The sequence below is a fragment of the Xyrauchen texanus genome, chromosome 24 (assembly GCF_025860055.1).
Source record: "Xyrauchen texanus isolate HMW12.3.18 chromosome 24, RBS_HiC_50CHRs, whole genome shotgun sequence".
In the NCBI taxonomy this organism is placed as follows: Eukaryota; Metazoa; Chordata; class Actinopteri; order Cypriniformes; family Catostomidae; genus Xyrauchen; species Xyrauchen texanus.
Genome location: NC_068299.1, coordinates 1,281,758 through 1,306,937, shown reverse-complemented (window position 1 = coordinate 1,306,937; position 25,180 = coordinate 1,281,758). Strand labels below are relative to the sequence as shown.

Sequence of the window (25,180 nt, the reverse complement as noted above, 5' to 3'; positions counted from 1 at the left end):
CACACACACACACACACATACGCACGCGCACACAACCACACACACACACACATACATACACGCGCACACGCACACAACCACACACACACACACGCACACACACATACATACGCACGCACACACACACACACACACACACACACACACATAGCACAAACAGCACATGCACAAACACGGGACACAAGTACATACACACACACACACAAACACACACATACACACACACACACACACGCATCACACAAGCACACACATACATGCGCATCGCGCATACATACATGCGCATGCACTACAACACACACACGCACGCATACACATACGCGCATACACAACCACACACACACACACACACTCACGTACACTGCGTACATGCGTGTGCGTGTAGGTGCATGCAGTATGCGTAATGTGTCAGCACGTTTGTGCACACACAAGGACACAAGTACGCACACACACACACACACACTCGCTCAAGCACAAACACACGCACATGCCCACAAACACGTGCACGAACACACACACACACACACTCTCATGCACACACTCACACACAAGCACAAACACGCACACATGCACACAAACACACACACACACACACGCAAGCACAAACACGCGCACATGCACAAACACAGGGACACAAGTACGCACACACACACACACACAAACACACACATACACACACAAACACACACACACGCACACACACAAGCACACACACATACATACGCACGCGCACACGCACACACATACACACACACACACACACGCACACACACACACACACACATACACACACATACACACACAAACACGCACACACGCACGCACACAAGCACAAACACTCGAACACACTCACACACATGCACAAACACAGGGACACAAGTACGCAGCACACACACACACACACAAACACACACATACACACACAAACACACACACGCACGCACACAAGCACAAACGCGCCACAACCCTCCATCTGGCCCTCACCCACCTAGACAATAAGGACTCATACGTTCGAATGCTGTTCATAGATTTCAGCTCAGCATTCAACACAATCGTTCCCCAGCACCTGATTGGAAAGCTGAACCTGCTGGGCCTGGACACCTCCTTCTGCAACTGGATCCTGGACTTCCTGACTGGGAGACCTCAGTCAGTCCGGATCGGGAACAGCATCTCCACCACCACCACACTGAGCACTGGGGCCCCCCAGGGCTGTGTGCTCAGTCCACTGCTGTTCACTCTGCTGACTCACGACTGTGCAGCAATGCACAGCTCGAATCACATCATCAAGTTCGCCGATGACACGACCGTGGTGGGTCTCATCAGCAAGAACAACGAGTCAGCATACAGAGAGGAGGTGCAGCGGCTGACGAACTGGTGTAGAGCCAACAACCTGTCCCTGAATGTCGACAAAACAAAAGAGATGGTTGTTGACTTTAGGAGAGCACAAGGTGAACACACTCTGCTGAACATCGACGGCTCCTCTGTGGAGATCGTCAAGAGCACCAAATTTCTTGGTGTTCACCTGGCGGAGAACCTCACCTGGTCCCTCAACACCAGCTCTATCACCAAGAAAGCCCAGCAGCGTCTCTACTTTCTTCGAAGGCTGAGGAAAGCACATCTCCCACCCCCATCCTCACTACATTCTATAGAGGGACTATTGAGAGCATCCTGAGCAGCTGCATCACTGCCTGGTTTGGGACTTGTACCGTTTCGGACCGCAAAGCCCTGCAGAGGATAGTGAGGACAGCTGAGAAGATCATTGGGGTCTCTCTTCCCTCCATCAAAGACATTTACAAAAAACACTGTATCCGCAAAGCAACCAGCATTGTGGACTGACCCCACACACCCCTCACACAAACTCTTTACCCTCCTCCCGTCTGGCAAGAGGTACCGAAGCATTCGGGCCCTCACGGCCAGACTGTGTAACAGCTTCTTCCCCAAGCCATCAGACTTCTCAATACTCAGAGACTGGTTTGACACACACGTGTCCTGAGTTGCACTTTAATTACTGTCACTTTATAACTGTCTGCTACCTCAATAACTGCTATGTGCATAGAACATTATCTCATAGTATGTTATGTTTATGTTTTTAGAAACTGTCATCTTTTTGCACTACTGAGTACTGGTCGGCGCTGCACTGTCTATTGTCCTGTTCATTGTCAGTAATTTGTTGTACTGTCCTGTACTTTTTGCACATGTTTGCATGTGCACTTTATATAGGTATATATAGGTTTTTTATATAGGTATCTTATTTTGTTGGGTAGTCTCATGTGGTTCTGGGTTTGTCCTATGTTGTTTTTATGTAGCACCATGGTCCTGGAGGAACGTTGTCTTGTTTTGCTGTGTACTGTACTAACTGTATATGGTTGAAACGACAATAAAAACCACTTGACTTGACTTGACACACAAGTACAAACATGCACACATGCACACACACAAGCACAAACACACACACACACACAAACACAGGGACACAAGTACACACACACACAAACACACAAGCACAAACACGCGCACACACACACAAGTACAAACATGCACACAAACACACACACACAAACACAAGTACGCACACACTCACGCACAAGTACGCACACACTCACGCCGCACACACACAAACACACACAACACACACACACACAAACACACACGCACAAACACACACACGCGCGCACACACACACAAGCACAAACACGCGCACACACACACAAGTACAAACATACACACAAACACACACAAGTACGCACACACTCACGCACAAGTACGCACACACTCACGCACACACACACACACACACACACACACACAAACACAAGTACGCACACACTCACACACAAGTACGCACACACTCACACGCACACACACACACACACACACACACACAAACACAAGTACGCACACACTCACACACACACGTCAGCCAGTCATCAGAGTCTTTCATTATGTTGCAGTGACAGATTTCTGTCTTCACTTCTTTTATATCTCTGACACACATTCATATATAACCTGATATAACTCAGAGGGATTTAGTGTTTCATGTGCGACCACACGTTCTCATGAAATATGAATGCCAAGAACCCAGAAACAAAACAAAAAGTTTGCTTGTTGCATGAGCAACACTTTGGGTAAGTTTAAGATGGATAACGGAGCATGCGGGAGTTTCTTACAGCTCTCCAGTTGCAATGTGCACGTCTGTTTGTCCATGGGGTATTTGGTGAGATCCATGTTACAGGCGACGGTAGTCGTGATCCTACAGGAAAAACACAGATCAACAAATGAAACATGGTAAAAGCATCTGCTCATTATTAATGTAGATCTTGTGTGCACATCTGAAGCGCTGTAGTACACGTTCATGTAAGTGCCTAATGTATATGTGCTACAGAACAGAACTCACCGGAGTGCATACAGAACCGTTCCGTTGGGAAAGATCCGGATCAGTCGGTTCTCTACGGTGATGTCATGGAGGAAGGACTTCTTAGAGTCCACGATGAAGGTGTCTGGAACCCACAGCAGTTCCACGAGTCGCCCGTCCAGACTCAAACTCTTATTGCCTTCAAACACCAGCCTCTCGTCTGTCCAGCGCTGCCGCAGGAAGATGGTTGCGGTGTAGTCCTGCATGCAACATCCAGCACATGCGGAGTTATTGATGAAACATGAATATAACAGCAGAGAAACCTGTAGATGGTCACAATTATATGGCTGATGATTAATTGTCAAACAGATAATTGTGATTATGAAGATTAATCTTCATAATAATTGTCATATTTCTAGAGGTGAATGTGTGCGTCATACATCTTAAGATTCATTTTTAATATGTTTAACTTCAAATATATAAATTAAATAATAAATTAGGGATATATGCTTTACTTTTAAGGCTTTTAAAAAAATCATGAATGACATGAAAAATTAAAATATCAAAATATTTCTAAATCCTTAGTTTTGGATAATTTAATATTTACACTGTTGTTTTTGTAACTCATGTATTTTATATTATATTTGATATAAATATATTATTTATATATTTATTCTATTTGATGTTTTGCGTTATGTGTTATATGTCACGTTATATGTTACGTGTTGTGTTATTTTATGTTTTATGTTATATTTTATGTCATATGTTATGCATTATATGTTATGTGTTATGTGTGATATGTTATATTTCATGTTATGCGTTGTGTGTTATATGTTGTGTTACATGTTATGTGTTATATGTTGTGTTATATGTTATGTGTTATATGTTGTGTTATATGTAGTGTTATATGTTATGTGTTATATGTTGTGTTATATGTTGTGTTATATGTTATGTGTTATATGTTGTGTTATATGTTGTGTTATATGTTATGTGTTATATGTTGTGTTATATGTTATGTGTTATATGTTGTGTTATGTGTTATATGTAGTGTTATATGTTATGTGTTATATGTTATGTGTTATATGTTATGTGTTATATGTTGTGTTATATGTTATGTGTTATATGTTATGTGTTATATGTTGTGTTATATGTTATGTGTTATATGTTATGTGTTATATGTTGTGTTATATGTTATGTGTTATATGTTGTGTTATATGTTATGTGTTATATGTTGTGTTATATGTTATGTGTTATATGTTGTGTTATATGTTATGTGTTATATGTTGTGTTATATGTTATGTGTTATATGTTATGTGTTATATGTAGTGTTATATGTTATGTGTTATATGTTGTGTTATATGTTATGTGTTATATGTTGTGTTATATGTAGTGTTATATGTTATGTGTTATATGTTGTGTTATATGTTGTGTTATATGTTATGTGTTATATGTTATGTGTTATATGTTGTGTTATATGTTATGTGTTATATGTTATGTGTTATATATTATGTGTTATATGTTATGTGTTATATGTTATGTGTTATATGTTGTGTTATATATTATGTGTTATATGTTGTGTTATATGTTGTGTTATATGTTATGTGTTATATGTTGTGTTATATGTTATATGTTATGTTATATGTTGTATGTTATATGTTATGTGTTATATGTTGTGTTATATGTTGTGTTATATGTTATGTGTTATATGTTGTGTTATATGTTATATGTTATATGTTATATGTGTTATATGTTATGTGTTATATGTTATGTGTTATATGTTATATATGTGTTATATGTTATGTGTTATATGTTGTGTTATATGTTATGTGTTATATGTTATGTGTTATATGTTGTGTTATATGTTGTGTTATATGTTATGTGTTATATGTTGTGTTATATGTTATGTGTTATATGTTATGTGTTATATGTTGTGTTATATGTTATGTGTTATATGTTGTGTTATATGTTATGTGTTATATGTTGTGTTATATGTTGTGTTATATGTTGTGTTATATGTTATGTGTTATATGTTGTGTTATATGTTATGTGTTATATGTTATGTGTTATATGTTGTGTTATATGTTGTGTTATATGTTGTGTTATATGTTATGTGTTATATGTTGTGTTATATGTTATGTGTTATATGTTATGTGTTATATGTTGTGTTATATGTTGTGTTATATGTTATGTGTTATATGTTGTGTTATATGTTGTGTTATATGTTGTGTTATATGTTGTGTTATATGTTGTGTTATATGTTGTGTTATATGTTATGTGTTATATGTTATGTGTTATATGTTATGTGTTATATGTTGTGTTATATGTTGTGTTATATGTTATGTGTTATATGATGTTATATGTTGTTATGTATTATGTTACTTGTTATGTGTTATATGTTATATGTCATGTGCTATGTTATATATTACATGTTATGTTATATGTTCTGTCGTGTTATGTTATTGTAACTGTAACGAACCCCGCTCCTCTAGTTCTCCCCGCTTCATCGAGCTCACAGGCTCGCTCCCTGAGCTCACACGCTCACTCCCAATCACCCCCCTCTGGCTCTCATGCACGCTCCCAATCACCAGAGTATTAGTTTCACCTGTACTCGTCCCAATCACCTGGTTATTCGTTTCACCTGCACCGCTCGTTTTCTCCCCTATATATATCACAACCCTTTCGTTTCACTCTTGTTGGTTATTGTTTAGTTTACCCCTTCGCTTTGCCAGCTCTAGTGTTCCCCTAGCTCCCCTGTCTATTCAACTCGCTTGTTTACCCGTTCTGCTATTCTGACTTCCCCGGCTTCGACCTCACGCTTTCCTCGACCACTCTTTTATAGTTTTGCCCCGTTGCCATATCCTGATTCCCCGGCTTCGACCTTACGCTCCCCTCGACCACTCTCTTCTGGATTTGCCCTATTTGTACTTTTGCTTTGCCTGCAATAAACGCAGTTTGACTATACATTGTGACTGTCTCTTCTTGTGCGGGTTACAGTAACATCTGAAGTCGTTACCAATCCTACCAACCACCAGAGTGAGCCCTCTCCCGAATACTGATCTTCACCCATTTCTGCACTGCTCATTTCCTGTTTACCACATGTATATATTGCGAAGTATTGCCAGTTTACCCTGCATTACCGAGCATTTTACCATTGCCATTGTTTCTGATTCAAGTGATGAACATTGCCTGTTTTTCTGGAGTGACTCCAGTCAGGTCTCCTTAGCAACCAAATTGGCCCGGTTGCTAGGGAGGGTAGAGTCACATGGGGTAACCTCCTCGTGGTCGCTATAATGTGGTTCTCGCTCTCGGTGGGGCGTGTGGTGAGTTGTGTGTGGATGCCGCGGAGAATAGGGTGGAGCCTCCACACGCGCTACGTCTCCACGGTAACGCGCTCAACATGTCACGTGATAAGATGCGGCGGATTGACAGTCTCAGATGCGGAGGCAACTGAGATTCGTCCTCCGCCACCCGGATTGAGGCAAGTCACTACGCCACCACGAGGACTCAGAGCACATTGGGAATTGGGGATTCCAGATTGGGAAGAAAATAAAAAAAGATCCAAATGCTTGACTGAACGATTCAGTTCGACTTGAATTAAACCTGGAATATTTCTTCAACTGTTCGCTGCCATATTGGTTCTTCTTACATTATGTTAAAACTGTCAAGTCTGAGCTTGTAACTTATTACGAGTTCTATGAAGACATAATACATATTGCTAATGGTGCATTGCCAGAAAGATGCTTTGTGGCTACTAGGGAGATCTGAGGAGTTTTATGTGGTTGCTAGGGTGTCCTGGGTGGATGCTTGGGTTTATAAAGCATTGCTATGTGGTAGCTAATAAGTTTATGGAGTTCTCGTTCATGTCCGTATAGCACAAATGGTGCTGGAGAAGTTACATGCCAAATTTAATGCATAGAGTTAGGGTGTTGTCCAAATCACTGACTACAACAGTAACTATGAACTTAAATTAAGTGCTTACTAATGAACACTCTAGAGCTTCCTGTAAATGCATACACCGTTAACATGCACAAAATATTATTTTTTTCATATAATCATAATTGTGATGTATGAGGTTGTATTAGTGTTTCTCACCATGTTGATTTCTGATATCGTATCAATGCTGGCTATGTCAAGACTCATGCCTACTGTAACAGGACCATCTATAGGACAACAAAGTCATTTATTAAAGTTGCTTTTATACACATTCACAATAATAGACGGCAGTCACGGAATTATCCAACAATACAAAACACATATCATTTCTGTGCATAAAGATGTTTTAAATTAAAAATAAATACACAATACTGGAGAAAAGCATCAATGTGTTTTTTTTTTTCTGGGACACTTACAGCCCAATTCTATTAAATTATTGATTACTTTTACTTTTGAAAAAATTCTGGCAAAATTATCTGTATTAAATTAAATTAATTACCAAATGAAAAAAGCATTAAATAATTTTTTTTTTATTACCAAACGAAAAAAGCATTAAATTAAAAATTTTGATTACCAAACGAAAAAAGCATCAAATAAAAAAATGAATTACCAAACGAAAAAAAGCATTAAATTAAAAAATTAATTACCAAACGAAAAAAGCATTAAATTAAAAAATTAATTACCAAACGAAAAAAGCATTAAATTAAAAAAATTAATTACCAAACTAAAAAAGCATTAAATAAAAAAATTAATTAACAAATGAAAAAAAGCATTAAATTAAAAAAATGAATTACCAAACTAAAAAAGCATTAAATTAAAAAAATAATTACCAAACGAAAAAAGCATTAAATTAAAAAATTAATTACCAAACTAAAAAAGCATTAAATAAAAAAAATTAATTACCAAATGAAAAACGCATTAAATAAAAAAATTAATTACTGAACTAAAAAAGCTTTAAATTAAAAAAATTTATTACTAAATGAAAAAAGCATTAAATAAAAAAATTAATTACCAAATGAAAAAAAAGCATTAAATTAAAAAAATTAATTAACAAACGAAAAAAGCAAATGTTGCAATTGTATTTTTCGCATTTTCACTTTATCAATAACAAAATAGCGCGAAAGGTGGATGGAAACTAGGCTTGTGCTTGTCTATTCGATGCTTTGGTTTCTTTGCCAAACCTCGTGTTCCAGATGCGTCATTAAAGGAACAGGGTCGCAGTTGATGCACTCTCAAGGGCATTCAAAGTCCCATTCAAACAGGAAGCGACTTATCCATATGTGCCAGTGGGATGTGAATATATGGAGTATAATGGAGCTCCTCCAATCAATACATTTCGCACCATTTACTCTTCTCATGCAGGCTTACTGCACGTATAGACACGCACCGACACACATACACTAATCGTTTGGGGAATATCCGCAGCGTATGGATTTGTGCTTGTATTCCGGTTTCGCTTACTGTCAAAGAACGGCCGGAGGTATTTGTTGTATCCCTTCATCAGCTTCTGAATGGTTGGAGGAAGAATCTCTCCTTCTTTCACCTCCGCACTGAGAAGAGAGTTCTCCAGAATCCTGAGGGAGAAGAGAATGAGGAACGTGAATCAAGAGAACAAAACCGTTTCGGTCTAATTATTTCAAGGCAGACTGCTGATAACAGAACAGTTTAAAGATCCCACAACATCTTTAAATTAGAAGAGAGAGAGAGAGAGAGAGAGAGAAAGCAGCTCATTTTCATAATTGGATTACTTTGATCCTGTCAGTGTGGCACACATGAAATGTACCATCAACACTGGGGTTTAATAGCCGTTTTGCTTTTGCTCAGAACAGCAATTTTGCAGCCCAGAAAAAAAAAATAAGTTTGTGTGGATTCACCCATTCACACACACACACAAACAAACACACACACACACACACACCAATGACAGCAGAGCTGCATGTAAGGTGCTAGTCTGCCATTGGGAGCAACTTGGGGTTCAGTGTCTTGCCCAAGGACACTTCGGCATGTGGAGTCATGTGGGCCGGGATTCGATCCACCAACCCTGTGATTAGTGGCCGACCCGCTCTACCACCTGATCCACAGCCGCCCGCAGACAAAGTCTACAGTAACTCTGATAACCACTCTGTATAATTGTGGTGAGAATAATATGATCTCTCCGGTTTACATTTCTGCCGCAGAGAATTGAGTTGATTGCATGGGTATAATCAGGGCTGGACTGGTAATCTGGCATACCCGGCATTTTCCTGGTGGGCCGACGCACTTTTGGGCCAGTCAGGAGCGTAATGGCCATCAGGAGAACCGAGCGGGCCAGTGGTTTGGCCACGAAACGTGCCGAATGGGCCGCTGCGTTATGCAGAACGGACCACAATATGGTGCCCCTCCCCAACAGTTGGGCCAGTTGCCATGTAAAATCCCGGGCCGATTTCCATTCCCAGTCCAGCCCTGGGTATAATTTAAAAGTATATAAAATGGCTATTATTCCCCTAAAACTTTGCATTTGTGACCAGGACAACAATATTTTGAAATGTACCAATTTCCAACGATTTCACATAAACTACAACACATAGAGACTGTATCACCTAGATATCTCATAGAGACTGTGTCTGTTCCCCGAACTACCAAACACAAAACCCTCACTAAATCATTTAGAAAAAATTTGATTAAGGTCAAACTTGAACAAAACAAACAAATTAAAAATGTACATCATATAAAAATAGGGCTACTAAACATTAGATCTCTTGCTATCAAAGCACTAATTGTCAATGAAATGATTACAGATCATAGATTGGATGATCTCTGTTTGACTGAAACCTGCTTAAACCGGATGAATATATTAGTTTAAATGAATCTACTCCCCCAGGTTATTGTTATAAACATGAGCCTCGTCTGAAGGGTCGAGGAGGAGGTGTTGCTACAATTTACAGTGAAGTTTTTGGTGTTACTCAGAGGACAGGATATAAATGTAAGTCTTTTGAACTAATAATGCTTAATGTGACACCGTCAAATACAAATATAAATAAAAATTCTCTGTCATCCTTTACCCTTGCTACAGTGTATAGATCACCCGGGCCTTATTCTGATTTCCTTAGTGAATTTGCAAATTTTCTATCAGATCTTGTAGTTACTGTAGATAGAGCCTTAATTGTTGGTGACTTCAACATTCACATAGATAATGAAAATGCCACATTGGGATTAGCATTTATCGATATTCTCAACTCTCTTGGAGTCAGACAAAATGTAACAGGACCAACTCATCGCCATAATCATATGCTAGATTTAATTCTGTCATATGGAGTTGATGTTGATAATATAGAAATTCTGCAGCAGAGTGATGACATCTTGGATCATTACCTCGATTCTTGCATGCTGCGATCAGATAATGTTACTCAATCTACACCACGCTATCGTTCAGGTAGAACTATTCTTTCCACCACTAAAGATAGCTTCACTAATACTCTTCCAGATCTATCTCATATACTTAATAAACCCCAAAGCCCAGAAGAACTTGATGAAATAACAACAAATTTAAATGCAGTCTTCTCTAGCACCCTTGATGTTGTCGCCCCGAAATAAGCCCTGCACCATGGTACAATGATCACACTCATGCTCTCAAGTGAGCAGCTTGGAAAATGGAGCGCATGTGGAAAAATACAAAATTAGAAGTATTTCAGGGTGCATGGAAGGATAGTGTCTGTAGCTACAAACACACACTCAAAGCTGCCAGGTCAGCAAATTTGAGTAAACTCATAGAAAATAACCACAACAATCCTAGATGTTTATTCAGTACTGTGGCTAAATTGGTTAGGAATAAAGCCTCAACAGAACCAGATATTACATCACAGCTCGAGAGTAATGACTTCATGAATTTCTTTACAGATAAAATTGAAATAATCAGAAATAAAATTGGAATTATGCAATCATCTGTCATTGCACCTCAGAAAACAGTGTCGAATAATTTCCCTCATGTGCAACTTCAATCCTTCGCTATCATAGGTCATGAAGACCTAACAAAACTTATCGAAACATCAAAAGCCACAACTTGTTTGTTAGATCCTATACCAACTAAGCTCTTAAAAGAGGTATCTCCTGTAATATCAGAACCTCTTCTTAATATCATTAACTCCTCGCTATGCTTAGGACATGTCCCAAGAAACTTTAAAATGGCAATTATCAAACCACTTATTAAGGAGCCACAACTTAATCCTGGAGAACTTGCTAATTATAGACCGATTTCAAATCTCCCGTTTATGTCAAAAATACTAGAAAAGGTAGTGTGCTCCCAAATATGTTCATTTCTACAGAGAAATAGTATATATGAAGAATTTCTGTCAGGATTTAGGCCTCATCACAGTACAGAGACTGCACTTATCAGAGTTACACATGACTCTTATCATCTGATCGCGACTGCATTTCTCTTCTAGTGCTTTTAGATCTTAGTGCTGCATTCGACACGATAGATCACGACATTCTCTTGAATAGGCTGGAGAATTATGTTGGAATTTGTGGAGTGGCATTAGCATGGTTTAGGTCATATTTAGCAGACCACTACCACTTTGTCTATGTAAATGAGGAATTGTCAAACCAAACAAAAGTAAAATATGGAGTGCCACAGGGATCAGTTTTAGGGCCTCTGCTTTTCTCCATGTATATGCTTCCCCTGGGAGATATAATCAGGAATCGTGGAATAAGTTTCCACTGCTATGCTGACGATACACAACTTTGTATTTCTTCAAAACCTGATGAGATTTCACAATTCTCAAAATTAGCAGAGTGTATCAATTAAATAAAAGCTTGGATGGCCAGAAATTTCCTTCTACTCAATTCTGACAAAACAGAGGTTCTAATTATGGGACCAAAAAACTCTAAAAATAAGCCACTAAAATATAATTTGACTCTAGATGGATGTACTGTTACATCATCTTCAACAGCAAAGAACTTAGGTGTTATATTTGATACCAATCTGTCCTTTGAAAATCAAATTACAAATGTTTGTAGAACAGCATTCTTCCACCTCAGAAATATTGCTAAATTAAGGCACATGCTCTCGGTTGCTGATGCCGAAAAACGAATTCATGCGTTCATGACCTCAAGACTAGATTATTGTAATGCATTACTGGGAGGATGTCCAGCAAGATCAATAAATAAACTTCAATTGGTTCAAAATGCAGCAGACAGAGTGCTGACGAGAACCAAGAGATATGATTATATTAGCCCCATTTTATCATCGTTACATTGTTACATTGCTACCTGTTACATTCCGTATTGATTTTAATATTCTGTTAACTACGTACAAAGCTTTGAATGGTCTCCGCAGTACTTAAGTGATCTTCTACCACGCTATATTCCAACACGTTCATTAAGATCGCAAAATTCTGGCCTATTAATAGTTCCTAGAATATCAAAATCCACTAAAGGAGGAAGATCCTTTTCATATTTGGCACCTAAACCATGGAATAGTCTCCCAAACACTGTTCGAGATGCAGATACACTCTCTCAGTTTAAGTCTAGACTAAAGACTCCTCTATTTAGCCAGATATACACCTAATTTATCCTCCAACCCACAATTAGGCTGCTTTAGTTGGGTCTGCCGGAACCAGAAACCAGAAACATTGAGCATGATCTCTAACTCAGCAATAAATTAAATGGCATCTACGCTTACATCTTTTTATTTGTTTCCCTGTCTCAACCTCGGGACTCCTATCCTGAGGTCACCAGAACCGGCTGGATCCAGCACCATTCCTGCTTCGTGTTGAACTCCACTGCTACATGTCGCAGAATGATGATGACTAAATGCAGCCGGTGCCAAACATCACTTCAATCTATTATGACGGACTTCAGAGGATGAAATGATGCGAACTCCAACCTGCATCACCTCGGTCTATAGATGGATTACGATCTTGAAATGAAATGCTTAGACTAACTATTGCCAACAAAAGCCTTCATCAGCCAATTAACAAGGACAATTGCATCAATGTGAACTTCTGCAATTAATCAAGATGGACTTCAAAGACTTTGGTCATTAATCTTACAGTTCAAACACAATCAATGTTTAATCACTGACCCTTATCACTTAGTTTAATCATTTTAAACCATGATTTTACCTATACATAATTAATATTTACATTACATTCATAATGTTAGCCAGAGGGGAACTGGCCCCCACAGTGAGTCTGGTTTAGGGTTAGGGTGGGGTTAGTCAGAGGGGAACTGGCCCCCACAGTGAGTCTGGTTTAGGGTTAGGGTGGGGTTAGTCAGAGGGGAACTGGCCCCCACAGTGAGTCTGCTTTAGGGTTAGGGTGGGGTTAGTCAGAGGGGAACTGGCCCCCACAGCGAGTCTGGTTTAGGGTTAGGGTGGGGTTGGTCAGAGGGGAACTGGCCCCCACAGCGAGTCTGGTTTAGGGTTAGGGTGGGGTTAGTCAGAGGGGAACTGGCCCCCACAGTGAGTCTGGTTTAGGGTTAGGGTGGGGTTGGTCAGAGGGGAACTGGCCCCCACAGTGAGTCTGCTTTAGGGTTAGGGTGGGGTTAGTCAGAGGGGAACTGGCCCCCACAGCGAGTCTGGTTTAGGGTTAGGGTGGGGTTGGTCAGAGGGGAACTGGCCCCCACAGCGAGTCTGGTTTAGGGTTAGGGTGGGGTTAGTCAGAGGGAACTGGCCCCCACAGTGAGTCTGGTTTAGGGTTAGGGTGGGGTTGGTCAGAGGGGAACTGGCCCCCACAGCGAGTCTGGTTTAGGGTTAGGGTGGGGTTGGTCAGAGGGGAACTGGCCCCCACAGCGAGTCTGGTTTAGGGTTAGGGTGGGGTTGGTCAGAGGGAACTGGCCCCCAAAGCGAGTCTGGTTTAGGGTTAGGGTGGGGTTGGTCAGAGGGAACTGGCCCCCACAGTGAGTCTGGTTTAGGGTTAGGGTGGGGTTAGTCAGAGGGAACTGGCCCCCACAGCGAGTCTGGTTTAGGGTTAGGGTGGGGTTAGTCAGAGGGAACTGGCCCCCACAGCGAGTCTGGTTTAGGGTTAGGGTGGGGTTAGTCAGAGGGAACTGGCCCCCACAGTGAGTCTGGTTTAGGGTTAGGGTGGGGTTAGTCAGAGGGAACTGGCCCCCACAGTGAGTCTGGTTTAGGGTTAGGGTGGGGTTAGTCAGAGGGAACTGGCCCCCACAGTGAGTCTGGTTTCTCCCAAGGTTATTTTTCTCCATTACTCCACATCTTATGGAGTTTTGTGTTCCTTGCCACAGTCGCCTACAGCTTGCTCACTGGGGTTATTAATACAATTATCATTTAATTATTTTTAAACACTATTAAAATAGTATTTTATCTAAATTACACAATGATGATTAATCGACTTTATAGACATTACAGTTTTATCATCTGTTAATGCTGATATTCTGTAAAGCTGCTTTGAAACGATGTGTGTTGTGAAAGGCGCTATACAAATAAAATTGACTTGACTTGACTTGACAACGAGAAAACATGCGAATGTGTGTGTTTTCGTTCAAAGTCAGAAAAAAACAACATCCATCCACCCATCTGTCCATCTATCCATCCATCCACCCATCTGTCAGTCTGTCTGTCTGTCCATCCATCCATCTGTCAGTCGATCCATCCATCCACCCATCTATCCATCCATCCATCCACCCATCAGTCCATCCATCTGTCAGTCCATCCATCCATTCACCCATCTGTCAGTCTGTCTGTCCATCCATCCACCCATTTGTCTGTCCATCTATCCATCCATCCACACATCTGTCAGTCCATCCATCCATCCACCCATCTGTCAGTCTGTCTGTCCATCCATCCACCCATCTGTCTGTCCATCTATCCATCCATCCACCCATCTGTTAGTCGATCCATCCATCCACCCATCTGTCAATCTGTATGTCCATCCATCCACCCATCTGTCTGTCTGTCGATCCATCCATCCACCCATCTGTCTGTCCATCTATCCATCCATCCACCCATCTGTCTGTCCATCTATCCATCCATCCACCCATCTGTCTGTCCATCTATCCATCCATCCACCCATCTGTCAGTCTGTCTGTCCATCCATCCACCCATCTGTCAGTCGATCCATCCATCCACCCATCTGTCAGTCTGTCTGTCTATCCATCCACCCATCTGTCTGTCCACCTATCCATCCATCGACCCATCTGTCTGTCCATCTATCCATCCACCCACCCATCTGTCTGTCCATCTATCCATCCATCCACCCATCTGTTAGTCGATCCATCCATCCACCCATCTGTCAGTCTGTATGTCCATCCATCCACCCATCTGTCTGTCTTTCGATCCATCCATCCACCCATCTGTCTGTCCATCTATCCATCCATCCACCCATCTGTCTGTCCATCTATCCACCCATCTGTCTGTCCATCTATCCATCCATCCACCCATCTGTCAGTCTGTCTGTCCATCCATCCACCCATCTGTCAGTTGATCCATCCATCCACCCATCTGTCAGTCTGTCTGTCTATCCATCCACCCATCTGTCTGTCCATCTATCCATCCATCCACCCATCTGTCTGTCCATCTATCCATCCACCCACCCATCTGTCTGTCCATCTATCCATCCACCCACCCATCTGTCCGTCCGTCTGTCCATCCACCCACCCATCTGTCTGTCCGTCTGTCCATCCACCCATCTGTCTGTCCATTTATCCATCCACCCATCTGTCAGTCTGTCTGTCCATCCATCCACCCATCTGTCTGTACGTCTGTCCAAACACCCATCTGTCAGTCTGTCTGTCCATCCATCCATCTGTCCGTCCATCCATCCATTCATCTATCTTAATATGATATTTTGTATATACTGAATGTTATCTCTCTATGAGGAACATACAGTATATTAAAGTACATCAATGACAATCAGTGCACAGCTACTGTCATTCTTTCCATTACAAACAGGAGAATGTTGGTGATTCTGAGACTTTTAATGATTGCTCATTAAGAAGTAGAGAATTGCTCAGACTCACGAGCAAACTTCACCATAAGTGTAATTAGCATGATGAGATATTATGTATAAACATTCAAAGCCTTAATACATTCAAAATATTTTGTTAAAAAATTCCATGACTTTTACAAAACATTCAATGTTAACTTGTTTTTCCATGACAATTTCTAAATTCCATGACTTTCCAGGATTTCCATGACCCTACGAACCCTGACCAATACACACCGCACATGTTGACTGTAGGCCTATATTGTGCATTATTGATACAATCTATTTTGTATAAGGAAGACGCTAGTTGTCACAAGGTCTATAACAATGCATTTTTAAAGTCATACATTTACATAAATTTATCAATTAGTCAAGTAATTTTTATTTGTACAGCGCTTTTCACAACACTCATAGATTCAAAGCAGCTTCACAGAAAATCATGCTGTGATGAGGAGGAGGGCGGGAACGGGCCGGGCCGTGAAGACACATGGCCGGCCCTGAATCGGGCTTATCAGCTAGGAGGGGGATAAAGACGAGCTGTAGGCCAGTTCGAGAGAGACGCACGTGGCCGCTTAGCATGTGTGTTGCAACCAGGGCTGGACTGGGTAGAGAAATCGGCCCGGGATTTTACATAGTAACTGGCCCAAAAGTTATTGAGCGGGGGATGGCTGTCCTTTTCTGCATATCGCAGCACCATTTTGTGGTCTGTTCTGCATAAGGCGACAGCTCATTTTAACTTATCGCGGCCCATTTATACTGGGGGAGGCAGTATTCCCTACGGCTCTAAAACATGTTCCTGTGGTTATAGATGCATGGGTTTGAGGAAGTGCTCATCATGCTCCATTTAGTGTTTCAGCACTGGGATGACACCTGATAAGAATATCTGATCAATGAGGTGCTGAATATTATTCTTACCTGTAGGTAATACTTCAGAAAGCCTCACTGAAACAGAATCTCAGCGTTCAGCTCATTGAATGTGGGCGATGTGGGTCTGTGCTCTGCTATGACATTACAAACTCTTCAGACATGAAACAGCCATTATTACATCCCATTAGGCTGCTGGATCATTTCATATTCATCTATTCTGACCTTGAGGATGTAATAAAACATGCATCAATCTTTCTTTCAACCCATCCATTCATCTAGAACAGTGTTTCCCAACCTTTTTTCTGCCACGGCACAATTTTTCCGACTAAAACAAAATCCTACGGCACACTACTGTGGTGAAAAATGAGTGTCTGATGTGCTACGAGTGAATCATTTTGAAACAGTCATGACCGAAATCTACCAAGAGACTTAATAAATATCACTCGCTTCATAGACTTCAATGTATTCTGCAGCACTGACACGAGTCATGTGATGACCCTTTACCCGTATAAATATCACTCACTTCATAGACTTCAATGTATTCTGCAGCGCTGACACGAGTCATGTGATGACCCTTTACACGTATAAATATCACTCACTTCATAGACTTCAATGTATTCTGCAGCTGACACGAGTCATGTGATGACCCTTTACGCGTATAAATATCACTCACTTCATAGACTTCAATGTATTCTGCAGCGTGACACGAGTCATGTGATGACCCTTTACACGTATAAATATCACTCGCTTCATAGACTTCAATGTATTCTGCAGCTGACACGAGTCATGTGATGACCCTTTACTCGTATAAATATCACTCACTTCATAGACTTCAATGTATTCTGCAGCGCTGACACGAGTCATGTGATGACCCTTTACCCGTATAAATATCACTCACTTCATAGACTTCAATGTATTCTGCAGCGCTGACACGAGTCATGTGATGACCCTTTACACGTATAAATATCACTCACTTCATAGACTTCAATGTATTCTGCAGCGCTGACACGAGTCATGTGATGACCCTTTACACGTATAAATATCACTCACTTCATAGACTTCAATGTATTCTGCAGCGCTGACACGAGTCATGTGATGACCCTTTACACGTATAAATATCACTCGCTTCATAGACTTCAATGTATTCTGCAGCGCTGACACGAGTCATGTGATGACCCTTTACTCGTATAAATATCACTCACTTCATAGACTTCAATGTATTCTGCAGCGCTGACACGAGTCATGTGATGACCCTTTACCCGTATAAATATCACTCACTTCATAGACTTCAATGTATTCTGCAGGCTGACACGAGTCATGTGATGACCCTTTACACGTATAAATATCACTCACTTCATAGACTTCAATGTATTCTGCAGGCTGACACGAGTCATGTGATGACCCTTTACCCGTATAAATATCACTCACTTCATAGACTTCAATGTATTCTGCAGCGCTGACACGAGTCATGTGATGACCCTTTACACGTATAAATATCACTCACTTCATAGACTTCAATGTATTCTGCTGCGCTGATGTGAGTCATGTGATGACCCTTTACCCGTATAAATATCACTCACTTCATAGACTTCAATGTATTCTGCAGCGCTGACACGAGTCATGTGATGACCCTTTACACGTATAAATATCACTCACTTCATAGACTTCAATGTATTCTGCAGCGCTGACACGAGTCATGTGATGACCCTTTACACGTATAAATATCACTCACTTCATAGACTTCAATGTATTCTGCAGCACTGACACGAGTCATGTGATGACCCTTTACACGTATAAATATCACTCACTTCATAGACTTCAATGTATTCTGCAGGCTGACACGAGTCATGTGATGACCCTTTACACGTATAAATATCACTCACTTCATAGACTTCAATGTATTCTGCAGGCTGACACGAGTCATGTGATGACCCTTTACGCGTATAAATATCACTCACTTCATAGACTTCAATGTATTCTGCAGTGCTGACGCGAGTCATGTGATGACCATTTACACGTATAAATATCATTCACTTCATAGACTTCAATGTATTCTGCAGCAAACACGAGTCATGTGATTACCCTTTACGCGTATAAATATCACTCACTTCATAGACTTCAATGTATTCTGCAGCGCTGACGCGAGTCATGTGATGACCATTTACACGTATAAATATCATTCACTTCATAGACTTCAATGTATTCTGCAGCGCTGACGCGAGTCATGTGATGACCCTTTACGCGTATAAATATCATTCACTTCATAGACTTCAATGTATTCTGCAGCGCTGACACGAGTCATGTGATGACCCTTTACACGTATAAATATCACTCGCTTCATAGACTTCAATGTATTCTGCAGCTGACACGAGTCATGTGATGACCATTTACTCGTATAAATATCACTCGCTTCATAGACTTCAATGTATTCTGCAAGCTGACACGAGTCATGTGATGACCATTTACTCGTATAAATATCACTCGCTTCATAGACTTCAATGTATTCTGCAGCGCTGACACGAGTCATGTGATGACCCTTTACCCGTATAAATATCACTCGCTTCATAGACTTCAATGTATTCTGCAGCGCTGACACGAGTCATGTGATGACCATTTACTCGTATAAATATCACTCGCTTCATAGACTTCAATGTATTCTGCAGCACTGACACGAGTCATGTGATGACCATTTACTCGTATAAATATCACTCGCTTCATAGACTTCAATGTATTCTGCAGCGCTGACACGAGTCATGTGATGACCCTTTACACGTATAAATATCTCTCACTTCATAGACTTCAATGTATTCTGCAGCGCTGACGCGAGTCATGTGATGACCCTTTACACGTATAAATATCACTCACTTCATAGACTTCAATGTGTTCTGCAGCGTTGACACGAGTCATGTGATGACCCTTTACACGTATAAATATCACTCGCTTCATAGACTTCAATGTATTCTGCTGCGCTGACGGAGTCATGTGATGACCCTTTACACGTATAAATATCTGTCACTTCATAGACTTCAATGTATTCTGCAGCGCTGACGGAGTCATGTGATGACCCTTTACACGTATAAATATCACTCGCTTCATAGACTTCAATGTATTCTGCAGCACTGACACGAGTCATGTGATGACCCTTTACACGTATAAATATCTGTCACTTCATAGACTTCAATGTATTCTGCAGCGCTGACGGAGTCATGTGATGACCCTTTACACGTATAAATATCTGTCACTTCATAGACTTCAATGTATTCTGCTGCGCTGACGGAGTCATGTGATGACCCTTTACACGTATAAATATCTGTCACTTCATAGACTTCAATGTATTCTGCAGAGCTGACACGAGTCATGTGATGACCCTTTACACGTATAAATATCTGTCACTTCATAGACTTCAATGTATTCTGCAGCGCTGACACGAGTCATGTGATGACCCTTTACACGTATAAATATCTGTCACTTCATAGACTTCAATGTATTCTGCAGCGCTGACACGAGTCATGTGATGACCCTTTACACGTATAAATATCACTCACTTCACAGACTTCAATGTATTCTGCAGCGCTGACACGAGTCATGTGATGACCCTTTACACGTATAAATAGGTGCCATGACAACTGGCTAGTGGCTAAGGGTGCTGCAGAATCTCAGCTTTTTTCCAATTTAAACAGCCTAAAATAACTATCGTACCATATAATAACCTTTTACAGCATACAGCCCATCCGGAAAGCATTCACAGTGCTTTACTTTTTCCACATTTTGTTATGTTACAGCCTTATTTTTTATTTCTGTCAAAACCGATTTACACCCAAATGCACCAAAACTCTGAGCAGTTCAGTTTGTGATCTGCACAACCCCAAAACACCCCTAAATATTCAGATTAACTCAACAATCTAGAATGTTCATGAGTGCCTCTGAACTTCAAAACATCTCTCATTGGTGACAGATATTCAATTCAATTGGAATTGCCTGAAACACCAGTTCATTGAACAAACATGGAGATAAGAATAATCTGCTCCAAATGCGCTGAGACAGCTGGTATGGAGTGGATTATGGCACGTTTGTGGATTTTGATGCTTGCGGGCTGTAGACACGTGTCACTATTTGGTATATTTCCATAAATTACCACCCTCGCTCTTGCTTGTTCTGTCGCCACGTTCACTGATACGATTCAGCCGTCCCTTGGAGACTTGCAGATTATAGAAGGTTACTGTTGTAGCAGATTACAGATTACATTTGATGACAGTGTCTCTAATAAACCGAGATGTATAAACAGTTATAGTCAATTAATTATGACAGAATTTTCATTTTAGGCGAACCAGCTTTGGGTCACATTTTGTCTCATGATGCTTTGCATAAAAGAGCCTTTATATCAGATTAACTGATTTATCCCAGGCATCTCCTCAGCACTAATGGCTTCTGAATGCATTTTGCATAAAGTTGGAAATATGAAAGCTAAACTAAACAGCATAATTATGAGATATAAAGTCAGAGCTATGAGAAATAGGGGAAGTGACCCAATTAAACCCATACAAACCCGTACCATATAAATCAAATTAAAATTAAGAGATTAAGAAATCAAATGATAATTGATATTATTTATTTTAACTGTATTTGAAAAGATGATTGTGATGCTCACAAAGATAGCTGCAGTAATAGAAACGCTTGTTAATATTGACACCTGTGGCCGTTAAGTGAACTGCAGCAGCTACCTGTTGCTCGCGCTCGTGCACACACTCCATAGTGACACCTGTGGCCATTAAGTGAACTGCAGCAGCTTCCTGTTGCTCGCGCTCGTGCACACACTCCATAGTGACACCTGTGGCCATTAAGTGAACTGCAGCAGCTACCTGTTGCTCGCGCTCGTGCACACACTCCATAGTGACACCTGTGGCCGTTAAGTGAACTGCAGCAGCTACCTGTTGCTCGCGCTCGTGCACACACTCCATAGTGACACCTGTGGCCGTTAAGTGAACTGCAGCAGCTACCTGTTGCTCACGCTCATGCACACACTCCATAGTGACACCTGTGGCCGTTAAGTGAACTGCAGCAGCTACCTGTTGCTCACGCTCGTGCACACACTCCATAGTGACACCTGTGGCCGTTAAGTGAACTGCAGCAGCTACCTGTTGCTCACGCTCGTGCACACACTCCATAGTGACACCTGTGGCCGTTAAGTGAACTGCAGCAGCTACCTGTTGCTCACGCTCATGCACACACTCCATAGTGACACCTGTGGCGTTAAGTGAACTGCAGCAGCTACCTGTTGCTCACGCTCATGCACACACTCCATAGTGACACCTGTGGCCGTTAAGTGAACTGCAGCAGCTACCTGTTGCTCACGCTCATGCACACACTCCATAGTGACACCTGTGGCCGTTAAGTGAACTGCAGCAGCTTCCTGTTGCTCACGCTCATGCACACACTCCATAGTGACACCACAGATATTTCAGATAATATAGAAACCGTTATATTGATCAAGTGTATCTTGGTCTGATACAGCTCAAGCCTTCATTGCTAAATCAAAAACGTCACGATAGAACTAACAACGGAGGATGTGCTGATTATCGGCATTGGAGTAACGAGGTAGCGCATGCCTGTGCATGTGTGTGAGTGCGCACGTGCCTGTGAGCGCGCATGCATATGTGTGTGTGACTGTGTGTGTGCACGCGCATGCATGTGTGAGGACTCTGTGTCTGCGTGTGTGTGCGCGTGTATGTGTGTGTGTGTGTGTGTGTGTGTGTGTGTATGCATGTACGTACGTGCGCATGTATGTTTGAACGTGTGTGTGTGTGTGTGTGCGCATGCATAGTGGGTTTATCAAGAACACGTGGGCTTAAATGGTTCCTTATAAACACATGTTCCTTATAAGCCCACTCCAGAATTTTCACATTTGCAATTAAATAAAGTAACTTAATTTTGTCAGTTTATCACAAAACATATCATGAGTGTTTAGATATTTAGAGATTAATTTAATACTCATTTTATTGGAAGGCTGTTGACTTCTACATAAGAAAACATGAAAAATTGTGTTTGGCTATCCTTGATATCCTTGAGCACATATAATAAAAAATATTATATGTAAAAACAAAAAATGACATGAAATAGGATGAAATACCCATGGATTTTAAAATGACATGAAATATGCCTTGAAATGTATTATAGCAGACAAAATTGTATTTATTATGCAACAAATATTCATGAAATGTTACAATTAATCAGGGCTCAAAAATATGGACTGCCCGACGGCCCAGGGCCAGTGTGAGAGAGATTCGGGCTAGTTGCTAGTCCCTTACCCAATTAGGACAGTGTTGCATTTATAATGTTAGTGAAGGAAGACAACGTGCGAGACATAACAAATATTACACAGAGAAAAAACGTTTTCTAACAGAGCACTCGGAGACAAGCAAGCACGATTGCTCTCTAAAGTGACTTTCAGGCTTGATAAATCACTTTGCTGGTGCAATTAAATTCATCGTACCGCCCTTTATTATGCGCACTTGGAGGCACGCCCCTAAATTGCATATTAATTTCAGGAAAACTGAAAAATTGCCAAAAAGTGCTATTTAAGTTCGGAAAATATGCACGCCTACTTGATTCCAGCTTTTGGTTGTACTTTACTATGAACCGAGTTGTAGAAGCCCCGCCTCCTGTCCTTTTCAGGAAGAGAAGGGGGTATCGTTCATGTCCTTTTTAATGCACAGTTTATTGCTTTAACGCTGAAGTGATGGCAATAGTCATAATGGTGCTTGCCTTGGCAAACACTATTAAATACAGTAAGTCTGATGTGTGGTTATGTCTCTACCTTGTGTAATTGTAAGTGTAAAAGTAGGTCGCACTTTACTTCTTCACTGCTCTTGTTGGAATATTCAAATGATTAATGAGGTGCCATGGATTGCCTACTGAATATTAAAATAACATCACGCAGATTTCAGACTTGACCTGTCAATCACTCCAAGGAGCATCTGAGCCGTGCATTGGCTGTCTGTGTCGTGGAGGAAATGTGTTATTGTAGGTGACATGTTTTGGCCATCAGCAGAGAGACTTGAGCAATGCATAACCCTACTGAATGTCCACACAGTCACAATTCATACATTCATATGAATAATTCATAGTCAGCAGTCAGAATAATTCAACAGTCTGAGTGTTTATCAAAGGTAAAATTGGAGTCAATCTCCGTTCCAAGATAGTTAAAGGATCCCATCTGTTCTACTTCATCTCCGTTAAGGAACAAAAGACTTAAAAAGGGTGTGTGCCTTGTCAGCACCACAGCACATTTTCTTGGTTTTGCTAATATTGAGTTCAAAGGAAATGTTAGCGCAGTGTACTTCTAGCGGGAAGACTAGCAGCTGTACCTCTTCGCACCATTAGCGGGGTAACTCCTAGCCAATCACATGTAAGCCATTGCTTTATAAGTCTGCTCACAATCTATCACATTGCTGTTTCAGTGTGCTAACACGGCAACCTCCTCCACCCCACCACCACCTGTTGAGTCCCGTCCTGCATGGGGTAGTCCTCGCCCCCGCCTCCTATCTCCGGCAGGATATGACGGTTCCGGGTACAACTTCTTCGGCCCGCCAGACGGGGCTTACGCCAAAGAGAGAGACATTACAATGTCATCTTACATTTCAATCAAGTCTGCGAGTCTTCCTGATAGAACTGTCCTCCATCCAGGCCTCGAGAAATGTTTGAGTGTCCTTCACACATCCCACTAATGCCATGTCGTCTGCATATTTAATGAGCATCAGATTATCATTATCACAGGTCATTTCGTTTGTATAAATCGAGAAAGAATTGGAGATAAGACGTATCGCAGTGGGTGACCAGTATTTAAAACCACATTCTCTGACCTGCATCCGTTTACCAGCACGTATTGTGGGCAGTCCTCTAGAAAACTTTTAAATCCACAAAATCAGGGTTTAGTGCACTTGTAGCCCCTCCAAAAGTCTCAAAAGTGCATTTATACACACTGTGTTAAAAGTTGAGGGCGGCTGTGGCTCAGGTGGTAGAGCGGGTCGGCCGCTAATCTCAGGGTTGCTGCCTGGCCCACATGACTCCACATGCCGAAGTGTCCTTGGGCAAGACACTGAACCCCGAG

At 41.2% G+C, this 25,180-nt stretch overlaps 1 protein-coding gene across 1 annotated transcript in view; it reads right to left on the bottom strand.

Annotated features, from left to right (window-relative positions):
* LOC127617588 (gamma-aminobutyric acid receptor subunit pi-like) overlaps window positions 1–25,180 on the bottom strand; it is a 64,972-nt gene that overhangs the window by 16,073 nt on the left and 23,719 nt on the right. The window contains exons 3-6 of the mRNA XM_052089574.1: window positions 8,747–8,859; window positions 7,445–7,512; window positions 3,395–3,612; window positions 3,168–3,250 (exon numbers count right to left, since the gene is read on the bottom strand). Of these exons, the coding sequence (XP_051945534.1) occupies window positions 3,168–3,250; window positions 3,395–3,612; window positions 7,445–7,512; window positions 8,747–8,859 (482 nt within the window). The remainder of the gene's footprint in view (window positions 1–3,167; window positions 3,251–3,394; window positions 3,613–7,444; window positions 7,513–8,746; window positions 8,860–25,180) is intronic.